General features: G+C 41.4%; 3 protein-coding genes across 3 annotated transcripts; all 3 read left to right on the forward strand.

Moving 5' to 3' along the window:
• Nucleotides 1-37: 37 nt before the first annotated feature.
• Nucleotides 38-4,408, forward strand: LOC134177797 (uncharacterized). The gene is made up of 8 exons (XM_062644578.1): nt 38-118; nt 1,504-1,569; nt 1,631-2,275; nt 2,339-2,527; nt 2,601-3,156; nt 3,217-3,474; nt 3,896-4,168; nt 4,236-4,408. Exons 1-8 carry the CDS (start codon nt 38-40, stop codon nt 4,247-4,249), a joined length of 2,082 nt encoding a protein of 693 aa, XP_062500562.1. The 3' UTR covers nt 4,250-4,408.
• Nucleotides 4,409-7,500: 3,092 nt separating this feature from the next.
• LOC134177798 (uncharacterized) lies at nt 7,501-11,117 on the forward strand. Its single transcript, XM_062644579.1, has 3 exons — nt 7,501-7,524; nt 8,294-8,390; nt 10,693-11,117. The coding sequence occupies exons 1-3, from the start codon at nt 7,501-7,503 to the stop codon at nt 11,031-11,033; spliced, it is 462 nt and encodes a 153-aa protein (XP_062500563.1). The 3' UTR covers nt 11,034-11,117.
• Nucleotides 11,118-17,997: 6,880 nt separating this feature from the next.
• On the forward strand, nt 17,998-24,614 carry LOC134177257 (uncharacterized). The gene is made up of 8 exons (XM_062644037.1): nt 17,998-18,403; nt 19,296-19,425; nt 19,486-19,587; nt 19,709-19,804; nt 22,184-22,255; nt 22,317-22,958; nt 23,023-23,211; nt 23,285-24,614. The coding sequence occupies exons 2-8, from the start codon at nt 19,297-19,299 to the stop codon at nt 24,398-24,400; spliced, it is 2,346 nt and encodes a 781-aa protein (XP_062500021.1). The 5' UTR covers nt 17,998-18,403; nt 19,296; the 3' UTR covers nt 24,401-24,614.
• The last annotated feature ends 330 nt before the right edge of the window (nt 24,615-24,944 follow it).

The raw sequence follows: 24,944 nt of genomic DNA on the forward strand, positions 1-24,944 counted from the left end.
AACACAATTATTGTCATTACAGGGTTGGACTGCTCTAATGTGGGCAGCACGGTTTGATCATGATGAAATTGTTGAAATTCTATTAAAATCAAATGCAAATGCTGAACAGAAGAATGAGGTGAGTGTTTGCATGTGTTGCAGTTGAACTGTTGTATGTGTTGATGTGATGTATGGTAATAATAAATGTATTGATATTAAATATTATGATGACATGTTATTAAATCAATAGAAAGTGCAACAGCAGTGGCATAGGCAGCAAACAATAATTGGTTTAGGGGTCATCCATAATTGTCTACATTTACTCAAGCATACAAAGCGTACTCTTTTCTACATACCCCTCCCCCTCCCCCAAGCGTACATAAAATGTTGGTCATGTGAATGTAGAACCATGGTATTACAATAACTAAATAATTAGAAACCCTTTGGAAGATTGATATGCACATTTCGTCGTTCTGTCCAGCAGTCTTCCATTATCGTTGCACTTTCTGCACAGCTTCCTCACGAGACAAAGATGGGCTGGCAAAGACAAAAGCGTTCACAAACTGTTGGTATCTGTTTGGCGGCGTTTTATGAACAGCGCAAGGTCTCTTAGACAGGTCTGTTAGTATCTACCGCAGAGTACACCTCCCACACCATGTACACTCTAGTAAACACGTGTGATGAATGCTTAGCGTGCTATACACGTCATACACTTGCGACAGATAGTTACAAACCAGAGTTGAAAAGTCTGGTTACAAACGTAGATACAGTACAACACGCGTACGTGTAAATGCAATATCCTGATTTCAGTATCACTTCCTATCTACTTCTGGACCAAAAAGAAATCATCAACATTTTATGCTCCGCCCCAAAAGTGTACCACTACTTGTACTGCCTCCCCCTAGCGTGTGCTTTGTACACTTGAGTAAATGTCTACAATTATCTGTGATAGCCAGTGTTCTCTCCAGTGTCGGCCATATGTTGGGGTAGTGAGATAGTCGGTTGAATCATGAAAAGTAACCATTAATTTATTACTGGTTGGGTAGTGGAGACAGCAGGCATGATCCATGAACAAACCTCTTCGTTACTAAGTACCACAGAAATGTCCTTTGCTCATCATCATTGGCTAATTGTCAATCTTGGCATGTGTACACTTGTGTTGTATGACGGTTGGAATGCTGTTACAGAAGATGCCCATGCTTTGACACACCCTTGAGTTTTTATCTAAAATTTAGTTAGACTGTGTAAGGAGGTGCAGATTGTAGGGATGATGTTTGGTTCTAGTAAATAGTAGTAGGTTATGCATGACAGGAGGTGTTTATTAGACATAGACTAAGATGCTAACACTTGAGTTAAAACTACCAAACCGGAAGTGACGTCATTTTTATATGACGTTATAACTCAATTTGCTTTGCTGGTTGATACAAAATCCTGGCGAGAACATTGGTGATAGCATTCCTAATCTGTCTTCACAAACCTCTGGTATAGACCATCTTATCTTATTTGTGTGTGTTATGTTGTTAGTATGGTGACAGAGCATATGAATTTGCTAGGAGTTACAAAATGAGAAGACGACTGATGAAAGCAATGGTGAGACGTTTATGTAGTGAGATATGGTGGTATGTGTAGAATGGATGGGTTGTATTGTCAGGATGAACAGAAGTATGCTGTTCTGTATGCCGAGGGCACAGTGAGACCAGAAATCATGAAATTGTGTTTCATTGGTAAAGAAGGAGCAGGAAAGACGACACTCACGGAGGCTCTCAAACGAGGATGGTTAGAATGGGCTTTCTTTGCAAATGAGAACAAACCAGATGACCCAAAATGTGAAGAGGAACGCACAATTGGTATCAACGTGATGACAGTCGATATTCCAGGAGTGGGTCGCTTGTCAGTGTGGGACTATGCAGGTCAAGGGCAGTTCCACAAAACACACGGCCTTTTCTTTCCCTCCAACTCGATCTTCATCCTGCTAGTGAGTCTAGTGAGAGGAGAGGAGAGACGACTGTGCAGTTTTGAGGAGTTGCTAGAAGAGCTTCAGTATTGGCTCTCATTCCTGAGAGCCAGTTTGGATGCAGAGTTTATACCCACAGTGTTGATAGCTGCCAGTCACATAGATTACTGTCCACAGCGTCAGGGTGTCTTGCAGCGAGTGGTGGACGACATGCGTGAGCTGTTCAAAGGCAAGATCAACATCATTGAAGTTTGTTTTGTCCTCGACTGCAGGAGGAGCTGGACATCTGAAATACAACAACTAAAGAAAGTTCTCTGTGATGTGAAAAGGAGTCTTCAGCAGGTGATCATGAGACTAGTTTTATAGACTTATAATTACCTGCTGATAAAGATATTTATGTTTCAGTCTGCTCCTCTGTATCCTCGTCTTTGTCAGCCAGTCGTGTCCAAGTTGCTTCCTTCTCTTCGTAAGAAACAAGAAGATCCGTTCATGGAGAAGGCAACACTGATGGAGAGGATCGAGCAGGAAGCATGTCCAGGACAAGAGAAGAAGGTTGTAGAGAAGGTAGTTGATTTTTTAGATGATTCAGGAGAGGTGAGACGACGAGCAGATGTTTAGTTGTTGTACTTGTGTATGTTTGTGTAATATTGTTGTGATGTGTGTTTAGATTGCTGTTGCCGGTGATGTGGTGGCTCTCAATCCTGCATCTCTACATCATTATGCCATCGGTCCTCTCATTGCTTCTGAGGATTTTAAGTGGCATGTCAGGTCAAAGAGGAAGGATGGCACAGTAACAAGAGAAGAAGCAGAAACGGCAATCAATCATTTCCGAAAAGATCAGAAGATTCAAGTTCAACTCAACACAGATAAAGTTCTCACTATCAATGAATCTCTTGATATCTGCTTCAAAGTGGAAGGCAGAGACGACACGTACATGTTTCCAGCTCTCTTGTCTCCTAAGGATCTGTCTGTCATGTGGAAGAGAGAGGAGAGTAAGAAAGTGTATGTCGGTCGACGTCAAGTGTGCAGCAGTCAGACGACCATCTTCAGTCCGTCTGCATTTGGCATGTTTCAATCTAAAGTTTGCACTACATTAGATAAGAAAGCACAGCTGTGGAGGAATGGACTAATCACATCACAAGGTGATGAAGCTGAATTTCATGTCGAGTGTTTGGTTGCCATGGTAGATCCTGTTCGTTCTGTCGACTTTGTATGTCGTGGAGGTAAGGCAACAGAAGCAGAATGCGTTTCCCTGCTTGACACTGTCATGTCTCTTTGGAGAGATACGTTAGACAGATACAGTCCAGGCACTGACTACGAGACTGGATATCTGAGCAGAAAGCATTTAGAGGAACACAAAGAACTGAAACAAGTTGCTGTTTACTCTGAAGAGGAAATCAAGGAAGCAAAGGCAACTGGAAAAGGAGCAAAAGCTGCTGTAAAACAAGTAGTTGGTGTTGAACGAGTCGTAGAAAGTCTTGGTGACTTGCTGCTGTCAGAATTGAATGCAGAAGAAGGAAACTGTCAATTTTGTCAATCAGGTAATGGAGTTTACAAGTTTTGATATTAAAGTATAATAATGTACACTAATGTGAATGTCCATTACCCAAATGCTTGACTGATTTTCAAGTGATTGCTTTCTTGTCATGCTACTGTCTGGTTGTTGTGGATTTAATTCCACATTCTAATCATTCCATGGTTTGATTGTTATTCAATTAGAATAACATTTTCTAGATGGTAATTGAGGTAAAGCTTATTTTGAAGATTTTTCCTATGATTCTAATTTTGTAAGCATCCCTCTAAGTGAGGCGCCTTGTGGAGCCAAAATTATTATTTCCACTCTAATTGGAAAGGCATTTAGATTGATATCATATTAGTTAGAGGGAATAAGAATAATTGGGGTATGATAGCAATGTGTGTCATTCTATACTTATTACTATGATATAATTATGTTGTGTGTAGGAATGTTGCCCGATTATGAGACTGTAAGGAATACTGTTGTTAAACACGGCAGTAGTCAGTGGTATGAGATTGCAGTCAAGTTGGGACTGAACAACAACAAGATCAGAGAAGAAACTCACAACAAAGCTACGGATGGCGGCAAGTTGACGGCTGTTATTGAAGCAAAGAGGGAGCAAGTTGGAAAAATGGAAACAGTGAAGGAGTCGTTGAGAGCTTGTCATCGGATACACACACCGATAGACAGAGAGGTGGAAGATGAATTAGAAAAGAAAGGTGCAGTGTTATGTGAATGTTATGCAAGTGGCTTAACTTTGACAGACTCTCTTGTTTCATTACTTAGGGAAAGAATGTTAGCTGTGACTATGGCGGATGTGAACATTACTGCAGCAAAGTTGTTTCGTTTCCTACCACAGAATGTACACCTCGTCTCTAGGTAGTCACTGTATTTATATTATATAGTGGACACTATATATTTGTCAACAAAGAGTATTATGTAGATGTAAACAGACTAGAGTCCCGGATGTAATATCGGACATTTCCTAATCTCGTTCCACTCGTTCAAATTATTATGAGCCAGACCTAGCTGCTACACTAGTGTCATAGTCCTACTTGTCATAGTCCTACTGTCTAGCAGCAAGGTAGAGCGGGTCACGTCAGCATCCGCCGTAACGTTGCTGCTGTAGAACTTGAAAACTGATCGCACCTATTCTCGCTCACAGAGTATCATATCTCGGTCAGTACTAGTGCTTACCATCTCGTTTCTACAACTCCGTTTGAGACGCAAGTCATCTCTGTCGATAGGCTCCCTATATGACTTCCTTTCGCCAAATTGTTGGTTTTGTCTTGTCAACCTCTACTCTCGCAGACAACGAAGAAGACGGATGACTGACGGGACATAATCTCTGTCACCTGATCTCCAGTGATTTTCTCTCTTCAGACGCACATCTGAGGCGTTCTTTTTGGCTAATGTTATAGTCATCACCGCTGCCTACTATACTTACGGGGTGATATCGTACTGTTGCTACGGCAGAACGTGAAATGTGAGAGACAAATACTCGGACATCCGGGATCATATCTCAGTCAGTCGCTTTCATCGCGTTTCTACAAGACGAATTGAGACGTTAGTCATGTCTGTTGAAAGGTTCGCTTTGGATGTTTCTGCCACTGACTAGCCGGTTTTGTCTCTTTAGTTTTTACTGTTGCAGGGCGGTCAGAAAGGTGATGGTCTACGGGACATAATCTCGGTCATGCGATTGTTGAGAAAGACGGGTTGGTTAGTAGGTTGTATTGTGTGATTTTTAGTCTATTGTTGTTCTAGAGCTATATTGTCACGAATGTGTCTGTCTAACTAGATCGATTTAGTACTTGAAACATGGTATCTAATGCAATGTGATGACTCTGAATTTTGACATTTTGTTATCAGTTAACCAGAGAGTATTCCTACCTGTTTCTACATTCTTGACTGGCAGATATAATGATTCTTTATCTTGGATGGGATGATTGATGATTTTATCAAACAGAATTGCACACAAACTGCTTTCTCCATTTATCCTTAGGAGAGTTATGCTGAGAACTTATGAAAATGGTGACATGTTGCCAAAGAGAAAAGAATCTTTCTCATGACACAGTTCTGAGTCTCATGACACAGTTATGAAGTTGTGAGAGAGAATGATAATTAGTCCAGTGAAGATATCCAACTAACCTTCTGTGTAGAACCAAGCAGTACATGTTGTTGATATTAACTGATGTAACTAAAATCTTACAATCAACAAGATCGTATACGTACACAGTTTACAAGTATGCAGAGCCCTGGCATACTGAAAAGGCATCTTGTGATATTCAACTTGTACACCAGAATGGATTCAATGTAGAACTCCATGATGATAATCTATCACTCACAAAATTTGCTAATTATCACTAAACCAGATGTACTAAATAAAGGTTATCTTAATTATTATTCAAAAACATAATTTAGACAGAACAACTAACGTTTGACTACACAGTCTAATTACTAGAATCTGCTATAGTTATACAAATTCACTGCAAAACATTTTCAATCAGCCTTAGTCGACTGTGATTGTATGTACAATGCCCAAGGAAGGTAAGACCACTTACCTGAAAGAGCTGTAGAACCCAAGAAGTGCGCTCATACTGTGACTGAGATTATGTCCTGTAGACCATCACCTGTGTGGTTGTGCATGTGTGTGTGTGTGTGTGTGTGTGTGTGTGTGTGTGTGTGTGTGTGTGTGTGTGTGTGTGTGTTTGTGTGTGTGTGTGTGTGTGTGTGTGTGTGTTTGTGTGTGTGTGTGTGTGTGTGTGTGTGTGTTTGTGTGTGTTTGTGTGTGTGTGTGTGTGTTTGTGTGTGTGTGTGTGTGTGTGTGTGTGTGTGTGTGTTTGTGTGTGTGTGTGTGTGTGTGTGTGTGTGTGTTTGTGTGTGTGTGTGTGTGTGTGTGTGTGTGTGTGTGTGTGTGTGGTGCGATAGCTTAGTTGGTTAGAGAGTCATGTTACGATTCGGGACCTTGAAGGGTTGCGAGTTCAAGTCACAGTGATGGCAAGCTATGGCATAATTTCCTTAAGCAAGAAACTAACACACATTTGCTTCTCTCAACTCAGGAGTATAAATGAGTACATTACATGGTCATTGACTGGGGTCCTAAGTGGCCATCGGCTGTGACGTGGCATCATGGTAGCAAGACTTCTTAGCAAAAGACCTTCTCCAATTAGTGTTCCCAGTATGATAGTACTTTCTTGCTTGAAAACCAACTGAGAGGGGCAGTAGATTTCACACTTGTTTTTTGTCTGTCTGTCTGTCTGTCTGTCAGTTTCATTATTGAAACACAAACTCTACATTACATTTCTAACACTAAATACAAACAATCTACTGAGTTCAGCTTTAGTTTAATGCAAACTACTTTGATAGTCTCTATTGTGTATGTTCTCATCTTCTTCTCCAGGTAAGTAAGACACGAGTCAGCTGGTGGAGGATGACTTTAGTGTTGCATCGTTGTAATATTATTGAGAATTTTTTTCTCCAAAAACCTCTAAAGTCAGCTTCATTTATATAGCCTTCAATGTCTCTTGATCTTCTGGCTAGTTTGTTTAGATAGTTGGTAGCTTCTGATCCCCATGTTTCAAAATGTTCAAATACCAGAGGAGTGAAATTGAGGCTTGATGTATTGCCAGCAAGTTGTTGTTTTTCATATTTGATCATCTTCCTTTCCTCCCTTCCTGCTGCAGCAAAACCTTCCTCTAAAGCTGCCTGCTTTAAAGTGTCTTGGCTGAAAGGATGAGCCATAGCTACACCCAGAGTCATGCACAACTATGTCTGGTCTATTCTCATTTCCAGAGTATGTTTGTCTGTCTGTCTGTCTGTCTGTCTGTGTGGTTGTCTGTCTGTGTGTCTGTCTGTCTGTCTGTCTGTGTTGTTGTTTGTCTGTCTGTGTGTGTGTCTGTCTTAATTGTTTGTCTATCAGTTATGCGTGTGAGTGTCAGGACATGTGCACAGCGTGTGCAAGGAAGACGGATTAGATATACTGTTTTGCTTTTGTTTTTTTGTATAGTAGCTGGTAGTCTAAATCTATGACTCTTGAGTCTAGATGTTCTCTATGCCACAGCTTTGGGCTGTGTTGGTAGGGGCTACAGTTATGCCCATACGCTTGTTAGTTATTGCGGCTGTATGGAAGAATAGACCACTGTCTGTCCATCCATCCGTCCGTCTGTCTGTCTGTGTGGTTGTCTGTCAGTGTGTCTGTCTGTCTGTCCGTCTGTCTGTCTGTGTGGTTGTTTGTCTGTGTGTCTGTTTGTCTGTGTGGTTGTCTGTCTGTCTGTGCGTCTGTGTGTGCGTCTGCCCATCCCTCCGTTTGTCTGTCTGTCTATCCATCTGTCTCTCTGTGTAGTGGTCTGTTTGTGTGTCTGCATGTGCGTGTGTGTCCGTCTGTCTGTCTGTCTACCCGTCTGTCTGTGGTTGTCTATCCGTCTGTCTGTGGTTGTCTATCCGTGTGTCTGTGTGTCTGTCCGTCCGTCTGTTTGTCATTTTTTACTTGTTTCTTTGTCTGTTTGTTTACTTGTTTGTTTACTCATTTGTTTACCTTTGTTTACTTGTGTTTGCCTGTTTGTTTACTTGATTGTTTACTTGGTCTGTTTACTCATTTGTTTACCTTTGTTTACTTGTGTTTACCTGTTTGTTTACTTGGTTTGTTTACTTATTTGTTTACTTGTTTGTTTACCTGTTTGTTTACTTGTCTATTTTCATTAAATCTTTTCCTATTATTTCTGATCATTATTGTCTAGTCATCTTCTACTTTTTCATCTCAGACTACTGCAGATGTCATGGATTGGCATGCAAAGAGTGAAGGGTAATTATCAATTAATTTATTACTTATAGGACAGTTGATATAGACAATCAATTTTGTTCTCTATTGTTTGTGTGCTTGTCTTGTGTTCATCTCTTTTATACTCAGCGATGGCATTCGTTATGAATTCTCAAATTCTGACAGTAAGTCAACACATATCTGTAATTAATTAATAATTATTAATTAACATGTGTGGTCACGTGGCCGTTTTTATTTAGTGGTTGCAACACGTTCATACAATGCAGTGACGTTCTCTAATAGCTTCACATCTATTGCATCGAGTGCTTCTGGTGTATGTCACTAATAGAACAGTGTGTGTGTGTGTGTGTGTGTGTGCGTGTGTGCATGTGTGTATGTGTGTGTGTGTGTGTGTGTGTGTGTGTGTGTGTGTGTGTGTGTGTGTGTGTGTGTGTTAGTGGTTAGCGACAATGGCTACCACTCCATGGTTTGGGGGTTCAAACCCCAGGACGACAGTAAATTATGAAACTTGTCTGTCTTTCTTTCTCATGTTTCTCTAGCTTTATCCATGAGACTATGACTCGTTTCAATCGTTGGGGAGTTTCTGGGTCTGGCCAACGGTCTGTTGACGATGACGTTCAGTGCTTTCCTTGTGGTCATTGATATCCACTAGGCGTGCTGTATCGAGGTTGCGGTCACCGTAATGCCTGCAATCTATATTGAATTGGCTAGTCATTGGCTAATGGACTACACAGAAACATGTACCCTGCTGGGCTCATCTGCCGGGTTGGTGGGTGCCCAGATGGGGTAAAGACCCCACTTGCTGATTATGGAGGGGCATAACGACCCATAATCATAACATTGTGTTTCCTGACGTGCTATATTGTATTCATCTTAGACTTAATTAAAAGTAGGAAGTATGCCCTATTACCTCGCATACAACTGCAGGGTTCTTGTTACAACATTTTAGTGTACTATGTCCCTTTGTACAGTGTGGTTAGGGAATAAGGTAGAAGCCATGGAATTCTCTGGAGGATTACAGACAAATAGGAAGACATCACCGATAGCCATATTTCTGATTCTGATTTGGTTGCTTCTTCTGCAAATAAATTTTCAGTGGCAACTGCTCTCATGCATCAGCTAGAAATGCTGCAAAACTTTCATCAGAACTGTAACTATCAGTGATGTTTTTCTTTGTCTGCGATCCTCCGGCTGCTACCCTATTCTCTAACGAAACTGTACAAAGGCACATAGTACCAAATGTTCTACTAAGAACCTTGCCCTTGTATGCGAGGCAATACGGTATGCACATTTTGCGACTGGCTGCTATGTTGTAGATTATGGCCTTTGCTTTTTCCAGCTATTCCTTGGGCAGTTGTTTAGACCAGTTGAAAGGCACCGTTGGCAAAAGACAAAGACTTTTTTCTATATTTTCATACAAACTTGTGATTCCCACAGCTTCTTTGTTTTTTGAACAGACTTTACTAAAATGTTTATACTAAGAAAGTTTATGAGTGACAGCATTATTGTTATTGATACTTTTGTTTTAGGAGATATTGTTAACGAAGGCAAAGATGAAGACGAGTCTGACACTGACGTTATATCGTTGAGTTTGTTCTGAAAACCAGATGTGATGTCATAGAGGAATACCTTCCAACAGACAGTAAGAACAGTAAATCTGTACTGATAACAACAGAAGTCGGCTTTAAATGGCCGGTGACATCAAATATTTTTGTTATCTTGCTTGAATCACATTTTTATGTATACAGGCAAGCAAGTGTGTGTGTGTGTGTGTGTGTGTGTGTGTGTGTGTGTGTGTGTGTGTTTGTGTGTGTGTGTGTGTGTGTGTGTGTGTGTGTGTGTGTGTCTGTGTGTGTCTGTGTCTGTGTCTGTGTCTGTGTCTGTCTGTCTGTGTCTGTCTGTCTGTCTGTCTGTCTGTGTCTGTATCATGTCTAGATAGTAAGTAAATGGAATGACTTTCCTATGGGTTGGTTGGTGAGCTTCAATGCTGCAGAGCAACCAATACTCTGCTGTTTAAAAGCGCTTAGAGCTTTGCGTTCTGTAGTGTTTGTATGAGACTGGATATACTAAAGCCAAGGAATTTGCTAAGATTAGATAGGGACATTCTACTGTCATCATTTGCTAAACTCTTTCTTCCTTTTCTTAACAATCAGACAAGACAACTCAAATAAGGTTGAACGCTCATTCGTATTGCTTTGCATCATATTATTCTCATTTCGTTTCTTGAGACTGAGTTGGTTCTAACGGCAAAACGGTTTCAATGCCAGTGAGAGCAAAGTCTCAAGCACATGTAATATTTTCAGTGTCGATGTTCAAAGAATATTTTAGTTTTCTTGGTCACGTATTGATACTGGGATCGAATGATGACAAATTCCATGTGTCCTGCATTAGACCGCTTTATTGTGATTTTGCCTGTCCCTTAGGTGTGTGTTAATTAATATTTTGTTAAAATTTGTTTTTTATTAGCTCTTGCCTGTACCTCTGACCAGGGTCTTCTTCAAGCTGTTATCACTCCAGAGCAAGATCCGACTCTTTCTGGAAAAGACGCCGTTTCCTTTCTGTCTAATTTGTCTCTCTATAACATTATAAAGAGACGATTGTTTCATATTTTTAATGATCAAGGAGTGACAGCAAGAAGGCAAATGCGACTGCACAAGAGAGCACCATCACCTACTAAACCACAGCATTCAGTGCCCGACCGCCGGAGGTATAAACGATCACTATCTTGTAGTCGTGAAATCACCCATAAGAAGCGGAGAGCTTTTACAGACTTTCAATCAACAATCAGATTTATCAGACTTACTTAGAGATGAACCACTGCTCTGCTTGTCATCTCGACAATTGTCAAATCAAGACTTATGTAGTTGTACTAAGTTTGTGATAATGTGAGCTGTTTGTTATTGAAGCAAACTGTCTAGACCCTTTCTTTTTGCATGAACACACACACACACACACACACACACACACACACACACACACACACACACACACACACACACACACACACACACACACACACACACACACACACACACACACACACACACACACACACACACACACACAATGCTCGTTCGGTGTGCTAGACCTCTTTACATATCTACTACAAGAGTCATTCTCAAACGCTCGATAACATTGAATGATGGTTGATGATGAAGCCATTGTGTTGCAGTAATGCCAAGGACTATGAGTGGCATAGTCGCATGCTTCTGATTGCACTAGACCAGTGTTTGCTGTAACAAGAACTCACATTAGTAGTATGACTATTGTTTCGCTCAACATGCTCATAAAGGCAGCCTATCATACTTGCACTCAAGTGTTTGTTGTCATACATTTTGAGCCCAATGTTGGCATATGAAGAGTGTATTAGCTATTTGACGTTGGCACAATGTGCTTGGAGCATCCATTTGTTTATGTTTCTTACAGTACGTAGCCATTTGGACTTTCATTTTATGAAATTTCCATCACACATGTGTACACTGCGCAGTTTCCTTTAGACAAAATACAAAGAATAAGAAAATGATTTTATTGTCACATTCCACCTACTCACTACCAATAGACACTTTACACTTAGACATTCCACTGCCAATGAACAATCCCTTTACTAACTAATTTGGTGGGATTATCACCGTTTCAACTTTGGTATTAATTTAAATCTAAGAAGTTCATCTCCAGCTTCCTAACCTAAAAACTCTGTCCACCACTTTTATCTTGGAAACTGCTACCCAAACAACCACAAATCGACTCATATCTCTTCACGCTTATTGTATAGTCACCACTGCAATCTCTTTCATCTTGAAGTGTAGCTGTGCAAAGCACACACACTGAATTCCAGTTTTCTGAATTGATTGTTGATATTAATTAATAAAATAAATAGCATTGAGAATATATTGAGTAATCTAAAGAGTAAATATAGAAATGTTAGAATAAATTCTAAAATGTTAATGTTTTTATTTAATTAATTAATTATAGAATTAAATTAATTAAAACTGCGTCACAAAAGTTTGTGTTTACAAGCACAAACTCACTTTTTATTGATAGCTGCGTTTGCAGGTGAATGAACGTTTACATAAACATTTCCTTGTACGCAGAGCGGAACGTGCGCTACAGTAGACACGTGATCGTCAGATGGCTTCGACATCCGGACGACGGATGTTAATTAAGTGTATAAATAGTTCCGCAGCCGACTTGGTCGCAACTCTCAGTTCTGCGTGCACCGTTCGAAACGTCGTGGAGTGGAGGGCGGAAAGCGCTGGAAATTTGTAGAGAAAAGGAGAGCACTAGTTTTACGTCTGAAGGTGAGTGCCTCATGTCTCTTTCTCATCACTCGCGTCCGCATCCAAACGACAGTCCACACTATTTCACCATTACACCATTAGTCTTGTAATCCTCATGTAGAATTTTCGTTTTTTGCTGCAAGAGAATGGAATGTCCGTAGGAAAAGAGACAATCTGTTGGTCACGACAAGAACATGCGGATCCTGCATGTCGACTTCTTCCGTGTCCGATTTGATACTAAGGAATGTCTGCTCTTCTCAACATCTAACTACATTGTAAATCCACAAGAAAGATTTGGATACCCCACGCAGTGGCTGGAGGTCCGGCAGTCAGACGTCTACTGCATTGCTACACGTCCGGTGTACTTGAGAGTCCAGCCGGTCATCTCTCCCCTCTCGACAAGTCCTTTTCGAGTTGACTGTTGTGATCTACTTCATCGACGCTACCATATGCATAAACGTTGTACTGTACCAACGCTTGGATGAATGCAATGGCGGACGTTCCTGCTGTGGAGGAGGGAACCGTTGTCAGACCTTAACCCCACCCTCAACATTCGTGAGACTATGCTAAGATGTAAGATGATGATGTAATGAGGAAGACTAAAATGACCGGCTGGACTCTCGAGCCTACAATAGTGTAGCAGCGGATTTGTTCCAGGTTTCAATTTTTATTTTTATTTTTTTGTTTTTCAATTTTTTTGTCAAAAGTTTTCAATTGTTTTGCTGAAAAAATTAAATTCGACCTGCAAATTTCTATTTTTCATTTTTTATTTTTGTTTTATTTTTTATTTTTCTATTTTGATTATTTTGGTTGGCCATCGCTGAGTTGAATGTCAAAACAATTGAACCGGTAATAATGAAAAAATGAAACGGCCTTGTGGGAACTACGCAGCAGTGATTCTTGGTGGAATGTGTGCTTTCAACACAGTAGCTAGAGCCGGTTTCCATTCCAATGCGTGCTGCTGATTAGAATGGGCGGAGTGGTTCTTTCACAGCTTCCGCACTAAAAGTAGGATGATCCCAGAGTCGCTTGCAATTTCTGCTTTAGCAAGAAAGAAATCTCAAGAAGAATGTACATATGCATTCTCGAAATTCGTTAGTTCCAACAATCTACCAGTTTGAACTAGGTCATGGTGACGTCACACTTATGCATGACAATGCTCCCACTCACCGAGCAGAGTGTTCAAAAATGGCTCCAGCACATTGGCTACAGCTCTCTTAGTCCCTGGCCAGATCAATCACCGGATCTTAATCCAATTGAGCACATATGGGATTATCCTGCGTGTGTTGTTCAGCAGCAGTTACACGTCACAGCTGTGGCAATGTTTGAAGACAGCATGGAATAATGTGCCACAAGAAAGAACACAAACCCTTGTTGATAGCATGATTACAAGAGTAAACAATGTCATAGACACTAGAGGAGATTACAAAATACTGAATCAATAAAACACTAATTTTGTTAGGATAATTGTAATTTTACATGCCACATGTGTAATGTGATTTGAGTAATCCTTTTTGACCGGTACTGTGATATATTGCAATTGAAGCTGAAACTCATTCAAACTCAATGCTGTCAACCATAATTATATATACAGTGTGCGAAATAACGGCCGGACATGGGACATTTACCGACCAAACGAAGCATTTGTCCGGCCATTCGTGATTTCGCCGGGACATTTTGTCCGGTGGCGTAGCGGCAGGTGTGGAATTCCGTATGAGCAACCCACTTCCTCGCACGTCCCAGTGTCATGTCAACAAACGTAGTTTCTGCAGTTTGCGCACGAAACAAACACAAACAGCCACGCGTCATAGGTACACTGTACTGTATAGCTGAACGAGTATTTTGTCAAATCCCGGATGTGGAAGCTCAAGTACACACTCTGGGGCTCCGAGGTGCGCAACAAAAATGCAGCAGACAGCCACAGGCCGTACAACGTGAATGCGGCAGGATAGGAAACTCAGAGATACTTGCGTGTAATGTTTTCTGTAGGGGCTATAAGAACCTGAAGATGATTAGGCTGATAGGATAGCAAGAAGTCCTTGAACTAAAAAACTGCCACTAGTGTAGCGTAGTGCATGTTCTTGGAACGATTGCAGTTTCCACATCTAGAAGTATGCCGCATATGCGGACAAAGATGACATTCCGAAACTCACTAGGTAGGACACGCTAACGGAAGTCAAAAGGAGGAGGGACTGGCTGCGCGAGGCCAGGCATGCAGAAATTTACGCGGATGGGTTTGTAGCCATGCAGGGCAGAGTCAAGGAAGTGATGAAAGTCTGTCTCTCTCTTCATTGCTATCTTAAACAATGGCCACGTTGTAGTCAGACTTTTTTTAGTAATTTGTCAGGTAGTTTGTACTAATTGCATGCCTAGGACTCTTTTATCAAAGGCATGCAACATCAAAGTGTCATCTGGATCCATGAAACCTAGCACTTGGTCAGGCATCTCGAGCTAGCTGCAGTGGCAAGTGTCCTTTATCAACCTGTTCGTGCAGTGTATTCCAAGAGATTTGGTTTGGCAACACAAATACATGGAAACGTGTACAAACCTCGAATTACTGCGGCAACCCATGATAATTGTCATGAATTGATCCACTACAGTAGCCATCAACTAGATCTGAATGGGGAAACGTATGCCTCCACTCAGACCACTTTGTTCCTTGTGCTTGTATATCCAGTGTGGTGGACTCAGATGTTGGAAAAAGATGTGGTGGGATCGGTGTGTGTATACGTTCGCTTGAACATGTCATTGCTACACTCCTCGAGGAGGTGTTGCAAGGTCTTTACTCTCAAGCAGGTGTCCATTGGACCCGGCAAGAATGTATATAACCCTTGTGGTTGAAACTTTTGGTCTTTGGTTGTCTCACAGCCTCGACGTTTCGAAATCAATTGCACGGAGATCAGTACTGCATAACCACGTGACCGTTAGCCAAGCCACCTCACACCTCCATCAACAGTACTAGTTGTCCATCAAACTTTGGCTTTATAATTCTAAGATGGTTTTAGAGAGACTAGCATTAGAGAGTAGGGAAGATATTTTTGGGTTAATTTGAGATAGTTGTGTTGTGGTTGGGGTTGGGAAACTATAGTAGAATAGAGAAAATGTATTGATAAAAGAAAAAATATATATGTATATGTATATATGATGAATTTCAAGTGATAAGTAGTATTTGCCAGGATTGGAATGTCCGACCAGACGTTTCTAATGTCCGGCAAATTTTAAATTGACAGGACGTGATGACCGGTGGTCAGTCAAAGACTATTTCGCACACTGTATAAGCAGTACTCTTAGATGCAGTACACAGCCAACTACAAATTCAAAGATACGATTTACATGCACGCGTGCATCAATCAATTCACTGGATCACCTTTGCATGGACTTGAATATTGAGCTTCTGTCCTTGCAGATGGTGCTCTTGTTACTTCAGACCTGCAGCTGCCTAAGTCAGATGACGTCATGTACTGGCGCCCGGTTCGTGACCAAATGCTTGGATGAATTGACGGAGCTGGGCAAGCAATTCTTATCTTGTGTTCAACAGTGTTGGGCAGAAGCCCGGTGCACAGCGACGGTGACGGCGCCAATCGGGAGTCTTCCAAGTGAGAGCTATCTGAGATATTTGGCCAGCACAAGGCGTCATCTGGCTTAGGCAGGTCTGAAGTGACAAGAGCGCCATCCGCAAGGACAGAAGCTCAAGATTCAAGTCCATGCAGAAGTGATCCAGCGAATTGATTGATGCACGCGTGTGTGTAAACCGCATCTTTGAATTTGTAGTTGCTGTGTGTACTGCGTCTAAGCGTACTGCTTATATAATTACTAGCCCACCATCCCGTTCTCCTCACGGGCCGATTAGATTAGTTTTTAGTAAATTAATTTATCATTGTATGCACACACACACACACACACACACACACACACACACACACACACACACACACACACACACACACACACACACACACACACACACACACAGCAAAATGGTAAATGCATAAGGAGCTGCGTTCGTTATGGTTACGCCCCCATCCAGTCGGCTAGGTTCCTGTGCACTACGCAGAAGCTATGGGCCGTGCTGAGTAATCTCCTGGAGCCTGGCCAGGTACTCGCAGGAGCGCGTGCACACACACACACACACACACACACACACACACACACACACACACACACAAATGGGCAAAATGGACAAATGTTAGGCCCTCCATGTCATTCAACGTCAACCTTAAAGTCAGTTGCGGAGATAGCTCCCCTGCCTCTAGAGACAGGGCCTCCATGCGCTACGTGGAGGCTTAGGGCCAGCGCTATGATCCACCTGGAGCTTGGCCGGAGTCATCCAGGGGCACTGACTATGGTGCAGCTCTGGGGCTGGACACCAAGATTCATAAGTACCCGTCTGTTGCATGATGTCTATCCCAGGCAATGACCAGGTACTCATTTATACTCCTGAGTTAAGAGAAGCATTTGTGTGTAAGTTTCTTGCTTAAGGATATTATGCCATAGCTCGCCATCACTGACTTGAACCTACAACCCTGCAAGGTCCCAGAAGGTTTCGTTCTCCACTCTGTAACCAATTGAGCTACAGCACCACACACACACACACACACACACACACACACACACACACACACACACACACACACACACACACTCATGAAGAATTTCATTCAGAGTTATATATCCCATTCAACTGTATCCTGCTCAGAAAGTTAGCGAGGATCCCCTATTCCAAAGTCAAGCTTGCAGCGAATTTCCGGTTCAGAATCATATATCCGGGCAGCAAAACCATGAAAGTCATTTGCAGTTACTTGCTCACCCTTATCTGGCTTGACGGATAAATTCGAATCTTGCTCTTCTCTCGTTTTTCGGTAGAAATTGACAATTTACACTGTGTAGCGCTCAGTGCTGGAAATGCTTAGGTTGGATTTGGTGCAAATGCATTGAGAATTTGGAGAGAAACGCAAGCAGTAAAAGAACGGCTTTAGTCAGCGAGAAATCATCAATCACTGGAAGCGTTGTGAAGGACAGCGACGCATAAAGTACACACGAGCCAGGGTAGAAGAGCAGACGAACGACAGTTTGATTGCCTCTCTTTGCCACATCGTTCGAGAGTTTACTCTGAACACACACACACACACACACACACACACACACACACACACACACACACACACACACACACACACACACACACACACACAACTACGGCTATATAGGTATCCAGATGGTGACAGCGTTGAGTTTGAACGAGTTTCAGTAGTTACTAGCTTTAATTAACCAGCTAATTAGCCTAAGGTTCATAAGCTACCGTATAAACCACACTGTGCTCATCAGCAATGGCTGCTCGCACCTGAGATTGATTATATATATATATATATATATAATTTTTTTAAATTTTATTGAACAACTAATATATATATATATATATATATATATATATATATATATATATATATATATTTCTTGGGATTTCCTTCTTGCTAAAGCGGAAATTACAAGAGACTTTAGGATGGTCCTAGAGTGGAAGCAGTGGAAGAACCACTCCACCAATTCTAACCAAAAATGGAAAACAACTCCTTACTGCGTTGAAGGCATGCGTTCCACCAAGACTCCTTGCTGCGTAGTTCCCACAAGGTCGTTTCACAATTGTTTTGACATTCAACTCAGGGATGGCTGTCTGAAAATAATCAAAATAGAAACTTGAAAATAGAAAAATAAAAAATAAAAATAGAAATGAAAGTGGAAAAAGAAAAATAGAAATTTGCTGGCCGAATTTAATTTTTCAGCAAAATAATTGAAAACCTTTGACAAAAAATTGAAAATGAAAATAGAAATTGAAATGGCCGGAAGGGTCACAGACCTGGAGGGTAGAAAATCGCTCAAAGTAAAGAGAGTTTTACGTTTGGAAGGTGAGAATAAAGTTAGAAAGTGAGTAGGGAGGGGCAGGGACATGTTGGTAGAGTGTTGTCGCGTCTAGTCTTGTGCAGGCTCGAAAATCCAGCCGGTCATTTCCCCCACCCCCCACCCCCGTGGTGGAGAAAGACCGGCTGGAGACATTCGCCGCTCAAAGGAAACCGCCGCCTCTCTATCCTCCAATCAGGATTTTACACGTTTGGTTAGTGTTTGTGCATACACGTGTATATTAATGATAACTGCTGATAGCAATGCCCGTCGTTATTGGCTCTCTACTAATGCATTTGTAACTGAGTAGTCGATTGCTTTTACCGTCTGATATCACATTTCGTTAGCGAGGGAGCTATATATGCATGTCGTCTTGTCCTTTGTCTTCCTTTTCGTACTTGAAGGAATAGGCAGTGCATGCAAAACAACTTCTAGTTGCTCAGGATGTCGTATGTTGCATGCATTGAACGAGTAGACCATCTACAAAGCGTCGTATTTGCACTCAACGCAGGGCAATGTGCAGAGCTAGGATTTGCATACATTGCGTTCGGCCTTTGTGGTAAACTTTGAGTCCAGCGCTCTTAGAACGAGAGACAGACAACGAGAAGATCTGGAAAGAGTCGACCTGTTGTTTGTAGACTTAGATGGCACGTGTCAAGACTACACGCACTTGTGTCAGAGCGAAAATTACATTAGCAAAGAGTCAATAGCGACGTGCATCCCCTATTGAGGATGCACAAACATTGAACGGCACTCTGATTGGAGGATTGAGAGTTTGCGGTTTGTTTAAGTGGCGAATGTCTCTAGGCGGTCTTTCTCCGCCGCGGGAGGAGATGACCGGCTGGACTTCCAACCCAAAGTCTTGTGTGGTTACATGTTCATGTGTTACTGTTATGTTAGAATGAGTGAGAGAGACGTTACAGCATTGAATCGTCAACTACTAGTAGTGAGCGCTGTGAGGAGCCAGTCACGTGATGAGGTTGAACGTCTTTTGGATCTAGGGGCTGAAGTGGATGCGTGTGGTGATTATGTATGTTACTGATTGAGTGACTCGTTTTATTGTTGTTCATAACGATTCACTCTAATGTAGGGAAGGACTGCACTGATGATAGCTTGTATGTATGGCTCCAAGTCATTAGTTGAGCTTTTGTTGTGTAGAGGGGCAGATGTGAACAAAACTGATGATTATTTGGTAAGTGTTGATAGTGGATGAATGAATGAAGAGAATGAGATTTAAATGATGTGATGAGATTTGTGATAGGACGGATATTACAGTAGAGACAAACAATAACACACAATTATTGTCATTACAGGGTCAAACTGCTCTAATGTATGCAGCACGTTGGGGTTATGGCGATATTGTCGATATTTTATTAGCAGCAAGAGCTAATGCTGAACAGAAGGATGACGTGAGTATTTCCATGTGTTGCAGTTGAACTGTTGTATGTGTTGATGTGATGTATGGTAATTGCCGAGCGTAGCGAGGCTTGGTCCACAACAGAAAGGGATGTGGTCCTATATGGTTGTCCATCAAGCTCTTGGTGTGTGTGTGTGTGTGGGTGTACGTACATAAATCTCAAATTTCTCCTCCCCACGACCACGTTTCATGATAGGACCTACCTTAAAATATCGTTTTCGTGTCCGACTACAGATGAGTCTAAGAACGATTCGTTTAAGTGAGCAAACGGCGACGAAAAAGCTTCATGAACTTCTGACTCCCCATCCTTTTGTATTGTAGCTAGGGATTGTGTGTACTTGACAACCAAGAAACACCTTCAGGAGTTGAATGCCACCTACAGTCAACTATTCACACGTCCCATACTACAATCAATCCTTTACTACACTGTGCTGCATCTAACACTGTTGATAGTCAATGTTTGCTGATATCAATTTCTATGGCAGTAAATACCATACCACTGTCGTTACAACGGAACCGAGTGCATACCTAGACTGTATATTTCAATTGTCTTGATCACGATCGCAAAACGACGACTACCTATACCAGGCCTATATACGTAATCTAAACTACTAGGAAGTTTGCATGTTTACTTCCATGACAGCTAGGGTTTCAACAAATACGTATTGTCTAGCTAGGAATAAGCGTTTCAGTAGATGGTCTGAAAACTCGATTGGACATGTTACTCACAAACGCAAGGCGCCTACGGATACGATACAACTAGTAATAAATGTATTGATATTAAATATTATGATGACATGTTATTAAGTCAATAGAAAGTGCAACAGCAGTGGCATAGGCAGCAAACGATAATTGGTTTAGGGGTCATCCATAATTGTCTACATTTACTCAAGCGTACAAAGCGTACTCTTTTCTGCATATCCCCTCCCCTCCCCCAAGCGTACATAAAATGTTGGTCATGTGAATGTAGAACCATGGTATTACGATAACTAAATAATTAGAAACCCTTTCGAAGATTGATATGCACATTTCATCATTCTGTCCAGCAGTCTTCCATTATCGTTGCACTTTCTGCACAGCTTCCTCACGAGACAAAGATGGGCTGGCAAAGACAAAAGCGTTCACAAACTGTTGCTATCTGTTTGCCGGCGTTTTATGAACAGCACAAGGTCTCTTAGACAGGTCTGTTAGTATGTACCGCAGAGTACACCTCCCACACCATGTACACGCTAGTAAACACGTGCGACGAATGCTTAGCGTGCTATACACGTCATACACTTGCGACGGATAGTTACAAAAACGTAGATACAGTACAACACACGTACGCGTAATGGACCAAAAAGAAATCATCAACATTCTATGCTCCGCCCCAAAGCGTATACAACTACTCTTACCCCCTCCCCCTAGCATACGCTTTGTACACTTGAGTAAATATCTACAATTATGGATGACCCCTAAGCTTTTTAGTTATTAGTAGGTGTGGTCTGTTGGCATGTGTTAGTGGGTGTGGACATTGTCTGACGTCTGACTGTTATTTTGAGCTCTGCAATGTAGTGACCATTGTCATTGTTCTAACTGCTACAGTAAGACTGTGTACTCTAAGCTCATATTGTACGTATAATACGTTCGAAAAGTGTACATGAAGGATTAGTCTGAAATTATAAAATTAACTTGACTGAATATACAAATAAACTTTGATAGTGACTATGAAATTACAGGAATGTTGATTGACAGTTGATATGTATTATTAGAAATGAAGTATTAGAACAAATGACTGTTGAGATGAAAATGATGGAAATGTGTTAGATGTGATAATTTCTTTTATCTGTGATAGCCAGTGTTCTCTCCAGTCTGGGCCATATGTTGGGGTAGTGAGATAGTCGGTTGAATCATGAAAAGTAACCATTAATTTATTACTGGTTGGGTAGTGGAGACAGCAGGCATGATCCATGAACAAACGTCTTCGTTACTAAGTACCACAGAAATGTCCTTTGCTCATCATCATTGGCTAATTGTCAATCTTGGCATGTGTACACTTGTGTTGTATGACGGTTGGAATGCTGTTACAGAAGATGCCCATGCTTTGACACACCCTTGAGTTTTTATCTAAAATTTAGTTAGACTGTGTAAGAAGGTGCAGATTGTAGGGATGATGTTTGGTTCTAGTAAATAGTAGTAGGTTGTGCATGACATATCTGCTAACTACTGAACCGGAAGTAACGTCATTTCTAATATAAGACGTCATAACTCAATTTTCTTTGCTGGTTGAAACGAAATCCTGGTGAGAACATTGGTGATAGCATTTCTAATCTGTCTTCACAAACGTCTGGTATAGACCATCTTATCTTATTTGTGTGTGTTATGTTATCAGGATGGTAGAAGAGCATATGAACTTGCTGATAGTAAACATAGTAAACTGAGAAGACGACTGAGGAAAGCAATGGTGAGATGTTTATGTAGTGAGATATGGTGGTATGTGTAGAATGGATGGGTTGTATTGTTAGGTTGAACAGAAGTATGCTGTTCTGTATGCCGAGGGCACAGTGAGACCAGAAATCATGAAATTGTGTTTCATTGGTAAAGAAGGAGCAGGAAAGACGACACTCATGGAGGCTCTCAAACGAGGATTGTTGAAGTGGATTTTTGCAAACGAGAATCAAGCAGATGACCCACAATGTGAAGAGGAACGCACAATTGGTATCAACGTGATGACAGTCGATATTCCAGGAGTGGGTCGCTTGTCAGTGTGGGACTTTGCAGGTCAAGGGCAGTTCCACAAAACACACGGCCTTTTCTTTCCCTCCAACTCATTCTTCATCTTGCTAGTGAGTCTAGTGAGAGGAGAGGAGAGACGACTGTGCAGTGTTGAGGAGTTGCTAGAAGAGCTTCAGTATTGGCTCTCATTTCTCAGAGCCAGTTTGGATGCAGAGTTTATACCCACAGTGTTGATAGCTGGCAGTCACATAGATTACTGTCCAGGACGTCAGGGTGTCTTGCAGCGTGTGGTCGACAACATGCTTGAGCTGTTCAAAGGCAAGATCAACATCATTGAAGTTTGTTTTGTTCTCGACTGCAGGAGGAGCAGGTCAGCTGAAATGAAAGAACTAAAGAAAGTTCTCTGTGATGTGAAGCAGCAGTTGCAGCAGGTGATTGATTATAAGAATAATTAGTTGGAGATATTTGCTACTGATAAAGATATTTATGTTTCAGTCTGCTCCTCTGTATCCTCGTCTTTGTCAGCCAGTCGTGTCCAAGTTGCTTCCTTCTCTTCGTAAGAAACAAGAAGATCCGTTCATGGAGAAGGCAACACTGATGGAGAGGATCGAGCAGGAAGCATGTCCAGGACAAGAGAAGAAGGTTGTAGAGAAGGTAGTTGATTTTTTAGATGATTCAGGAGAGGTGAGACGACGAGCAGATGTTTAGTTGTTGTACTTGTGTATGTTTGTGTAATATTGTTGTGATGTGTGTTTAGATTGCCGTTGCCGGTGATGTGGCAGCTCTCAATCCTGCATCTCTACATCATTATGCCATCGGTCCTCTCATTGCTTCTGAGGATTTTAAGTGGCATGTCAGGTCAAAGAGGAAGGATGGCACAGTAACAAGAGAAGAAGCAGAAACGGCAATCAATCATTTCCGAAAAGATCAGAAGATTCAAGTTCAACTCAACACAGATAAAGTTCTCGCTATCAATGAATCTCTTGATATCTGCTTCAAAGTGGAAAGCAGAGACGACACGTACATGTTTCCAGCTCTCTTGCCTCCTAAGGATCTGTCTGTCATGTGGAAGAGAGACGAGAGTAAGAAAGTGTATGTCGGTCGACGTCAAGTGTGCAGCAGTCAGACGACCATCTTCAGTCCATCTGCATTTGGCATGTTTCAATCTAAAGTTTGCACTACATTAGATAAGAAAGCACAGCTGTGGAGGAATGGAATGATCACATCACAAGGTGATGCAGTTCAGTTTCATGTCGAGTGTTTGGTTGCCATGGTAGATCCTGTTCGTTCTGTCGACTTTGTATGTCGTGGAGGTAAGGCAACAGAAGCAAAATGCGTTTCCTTGCTCGACACTGTCATGTCTCTTTGGAGAGATGCGTTAGACAGATACAGTCCAGGCACTGACTATGAGACTGAATATCTGAGCAGAAAGCATTTAGAGGAACACAAAGAACTGAAACAAGTTGCTGTTTACTCTGAGGAGGAAATCAAGGAAGCCAAAGCAACAGGAAAAGGAGCAAATGCTGCTGTAAAACAAGTAGTTGGTGATGAGCGAGTCGTAGAAAGTCTTGGTGACTTGGTGGTTGTCGAAAGTGAGACAGTGCTAGTGACATTGAGTGCTGTTGCAAAGGCTGTAATATCTGAGGGTTCATCTCAATGGTATTCATTCGGTACAACACTAGGGTTCAGCAAAGATGGTATTGATGCCTTGTGTCATGACAAAGTAACTCCTGAGGATAAATTGTTAGCAATTATTATCCAAGTGAAGGCAAAACAAGTTGACCCTGTGAAGACTGATGATATTCTCTTGGAGGCATGTCGACATTTGCCAAATCCTATTGATGGTGTGGTCAAGGAAAAACTTGGACTTTAGTGATGACAATTTATATAAAGGATTCATTGATAAACAGAGCATTGTATCACATGTATGACAAGTTTGTTATGATCAGAATGACATGCATGTTTGACCATACAGTAGTAGTGATAAATGGTATTTGTGATTATTGTATGGTGACAATGTCAGTTTCTGTATGTATAGCAAGTAATCTGTGCTGTACAGTAATATTTAGAGGGCACAAAATATTTGATATGTCAGACATTGTCTTTGGGATTCTTTGCACTTTGGGTTCAAGTTCAGGCTACCATTGTGTGTGTCTGCCCTATATGCTCGAGTGTGTACAGTAATGTGCAAATGTCCAGCTGGTCATTTCTTCGTTATAAGGGAAAATACCTAAACTTATTTCTATCCTATACGGTACTCTACTAATAGATGCTCAGTCTCTTCTTTGGAAAAAGATTTATGTTTAGTATGCTTAGTCTCTTCATTTACCAAAGTGTTCTGTCTCTGTGTTGTATTCAAGTTACTTTCTTTAATTTAATTTAAATTTTAACAAAACAGTAAAATGTTTCTACTAGTA

This window comes from Corticium candelabrum, chromosome 3 (genome assembly GCF_963422355.1).
Source record: "Corticium candelabrum chromosome 3, ooCorCand1.1, whole genome shotgun sequence".
NCBI classification, from domain to species: Eukaryota; Metazoa; Porifera; class Homoscleromorpha; order Homosclerophorida; family Plakinidae; genus Corticium; species Corticium candelabrum.

What these genes read in the sequence shown, in the direction of transcription:
- LOC134177797 (XM_062644578.1), top strand. Translation starts at nt 38, where the DNA reads ATGTGGGCAGCACGGTTTGATCATGATGAAATTGTTGAAATTCTATTA. An exon ending in ATGCTGAACAGAAGAATGAG is followed by an intron (nt 119 to 1,503) that starts GTGAGTGTTTGC and finishes TTATGTTGTTAG; the next exon opens with TATGGTGACAGAGCATATGA. An exon ending in TTTTAGATGATTCAGGAGAG is followed by an intron (nt 2,528 to 2,600) that starts GTGAGACGACGA and finishes ATGTGTGTTTAG; the next exon opens with ATTGCTGTTGCCGGTGATGT.
- LOC134177798 (XM_062644579.1), top strand. Translation starts at nt 7,501, where the DNA reads ATGCCACAGCTTTGGGCTGTGTTG. An exon ending in CACAGCTTTGGGCTGTGTTG is followed by an intron (nt 7,525 to 8,293) that starts GTAGGGGCTACA and finishes CAGTTGATATAG; the next exon opens with ACAATCAATTTTGTTCTCTA. An exon ending in TGAATTCTCAAATTCTGACA is followed by an intron (nt 8,391 to 10,692) that starts GTAAGTCAACAC and finishes GTTTTTTATTAG; the next exon opens with CTCTTGCCTGTACCTCTGAC.
- LOC134177257 (XM_062644037.1), top strand. Translation starts at nt 19,297, where the DNA reads ATGAGTGAGAGAGACGTTACAGCATTGAATCGTCAACTACTAGTAGTG. An exon ending in TGGATGCGTGTGGTGATTAT is followed by an intron (nt 19,426 to 19,485) that starts GTATGTTACTGA and finishes ACTCTAATGTAG; the next exon opens with GGAAGGACTGCACTGATGAT. An exon ending in ACAAAACTGATGATTATTTG is followed by an intron (nt 19,588 to 19,708) that starts GTAAGTGTTGAT and finishes TTGTCATTACAG; the next exon opens with GGTCAAACTGCTCTAATGTA.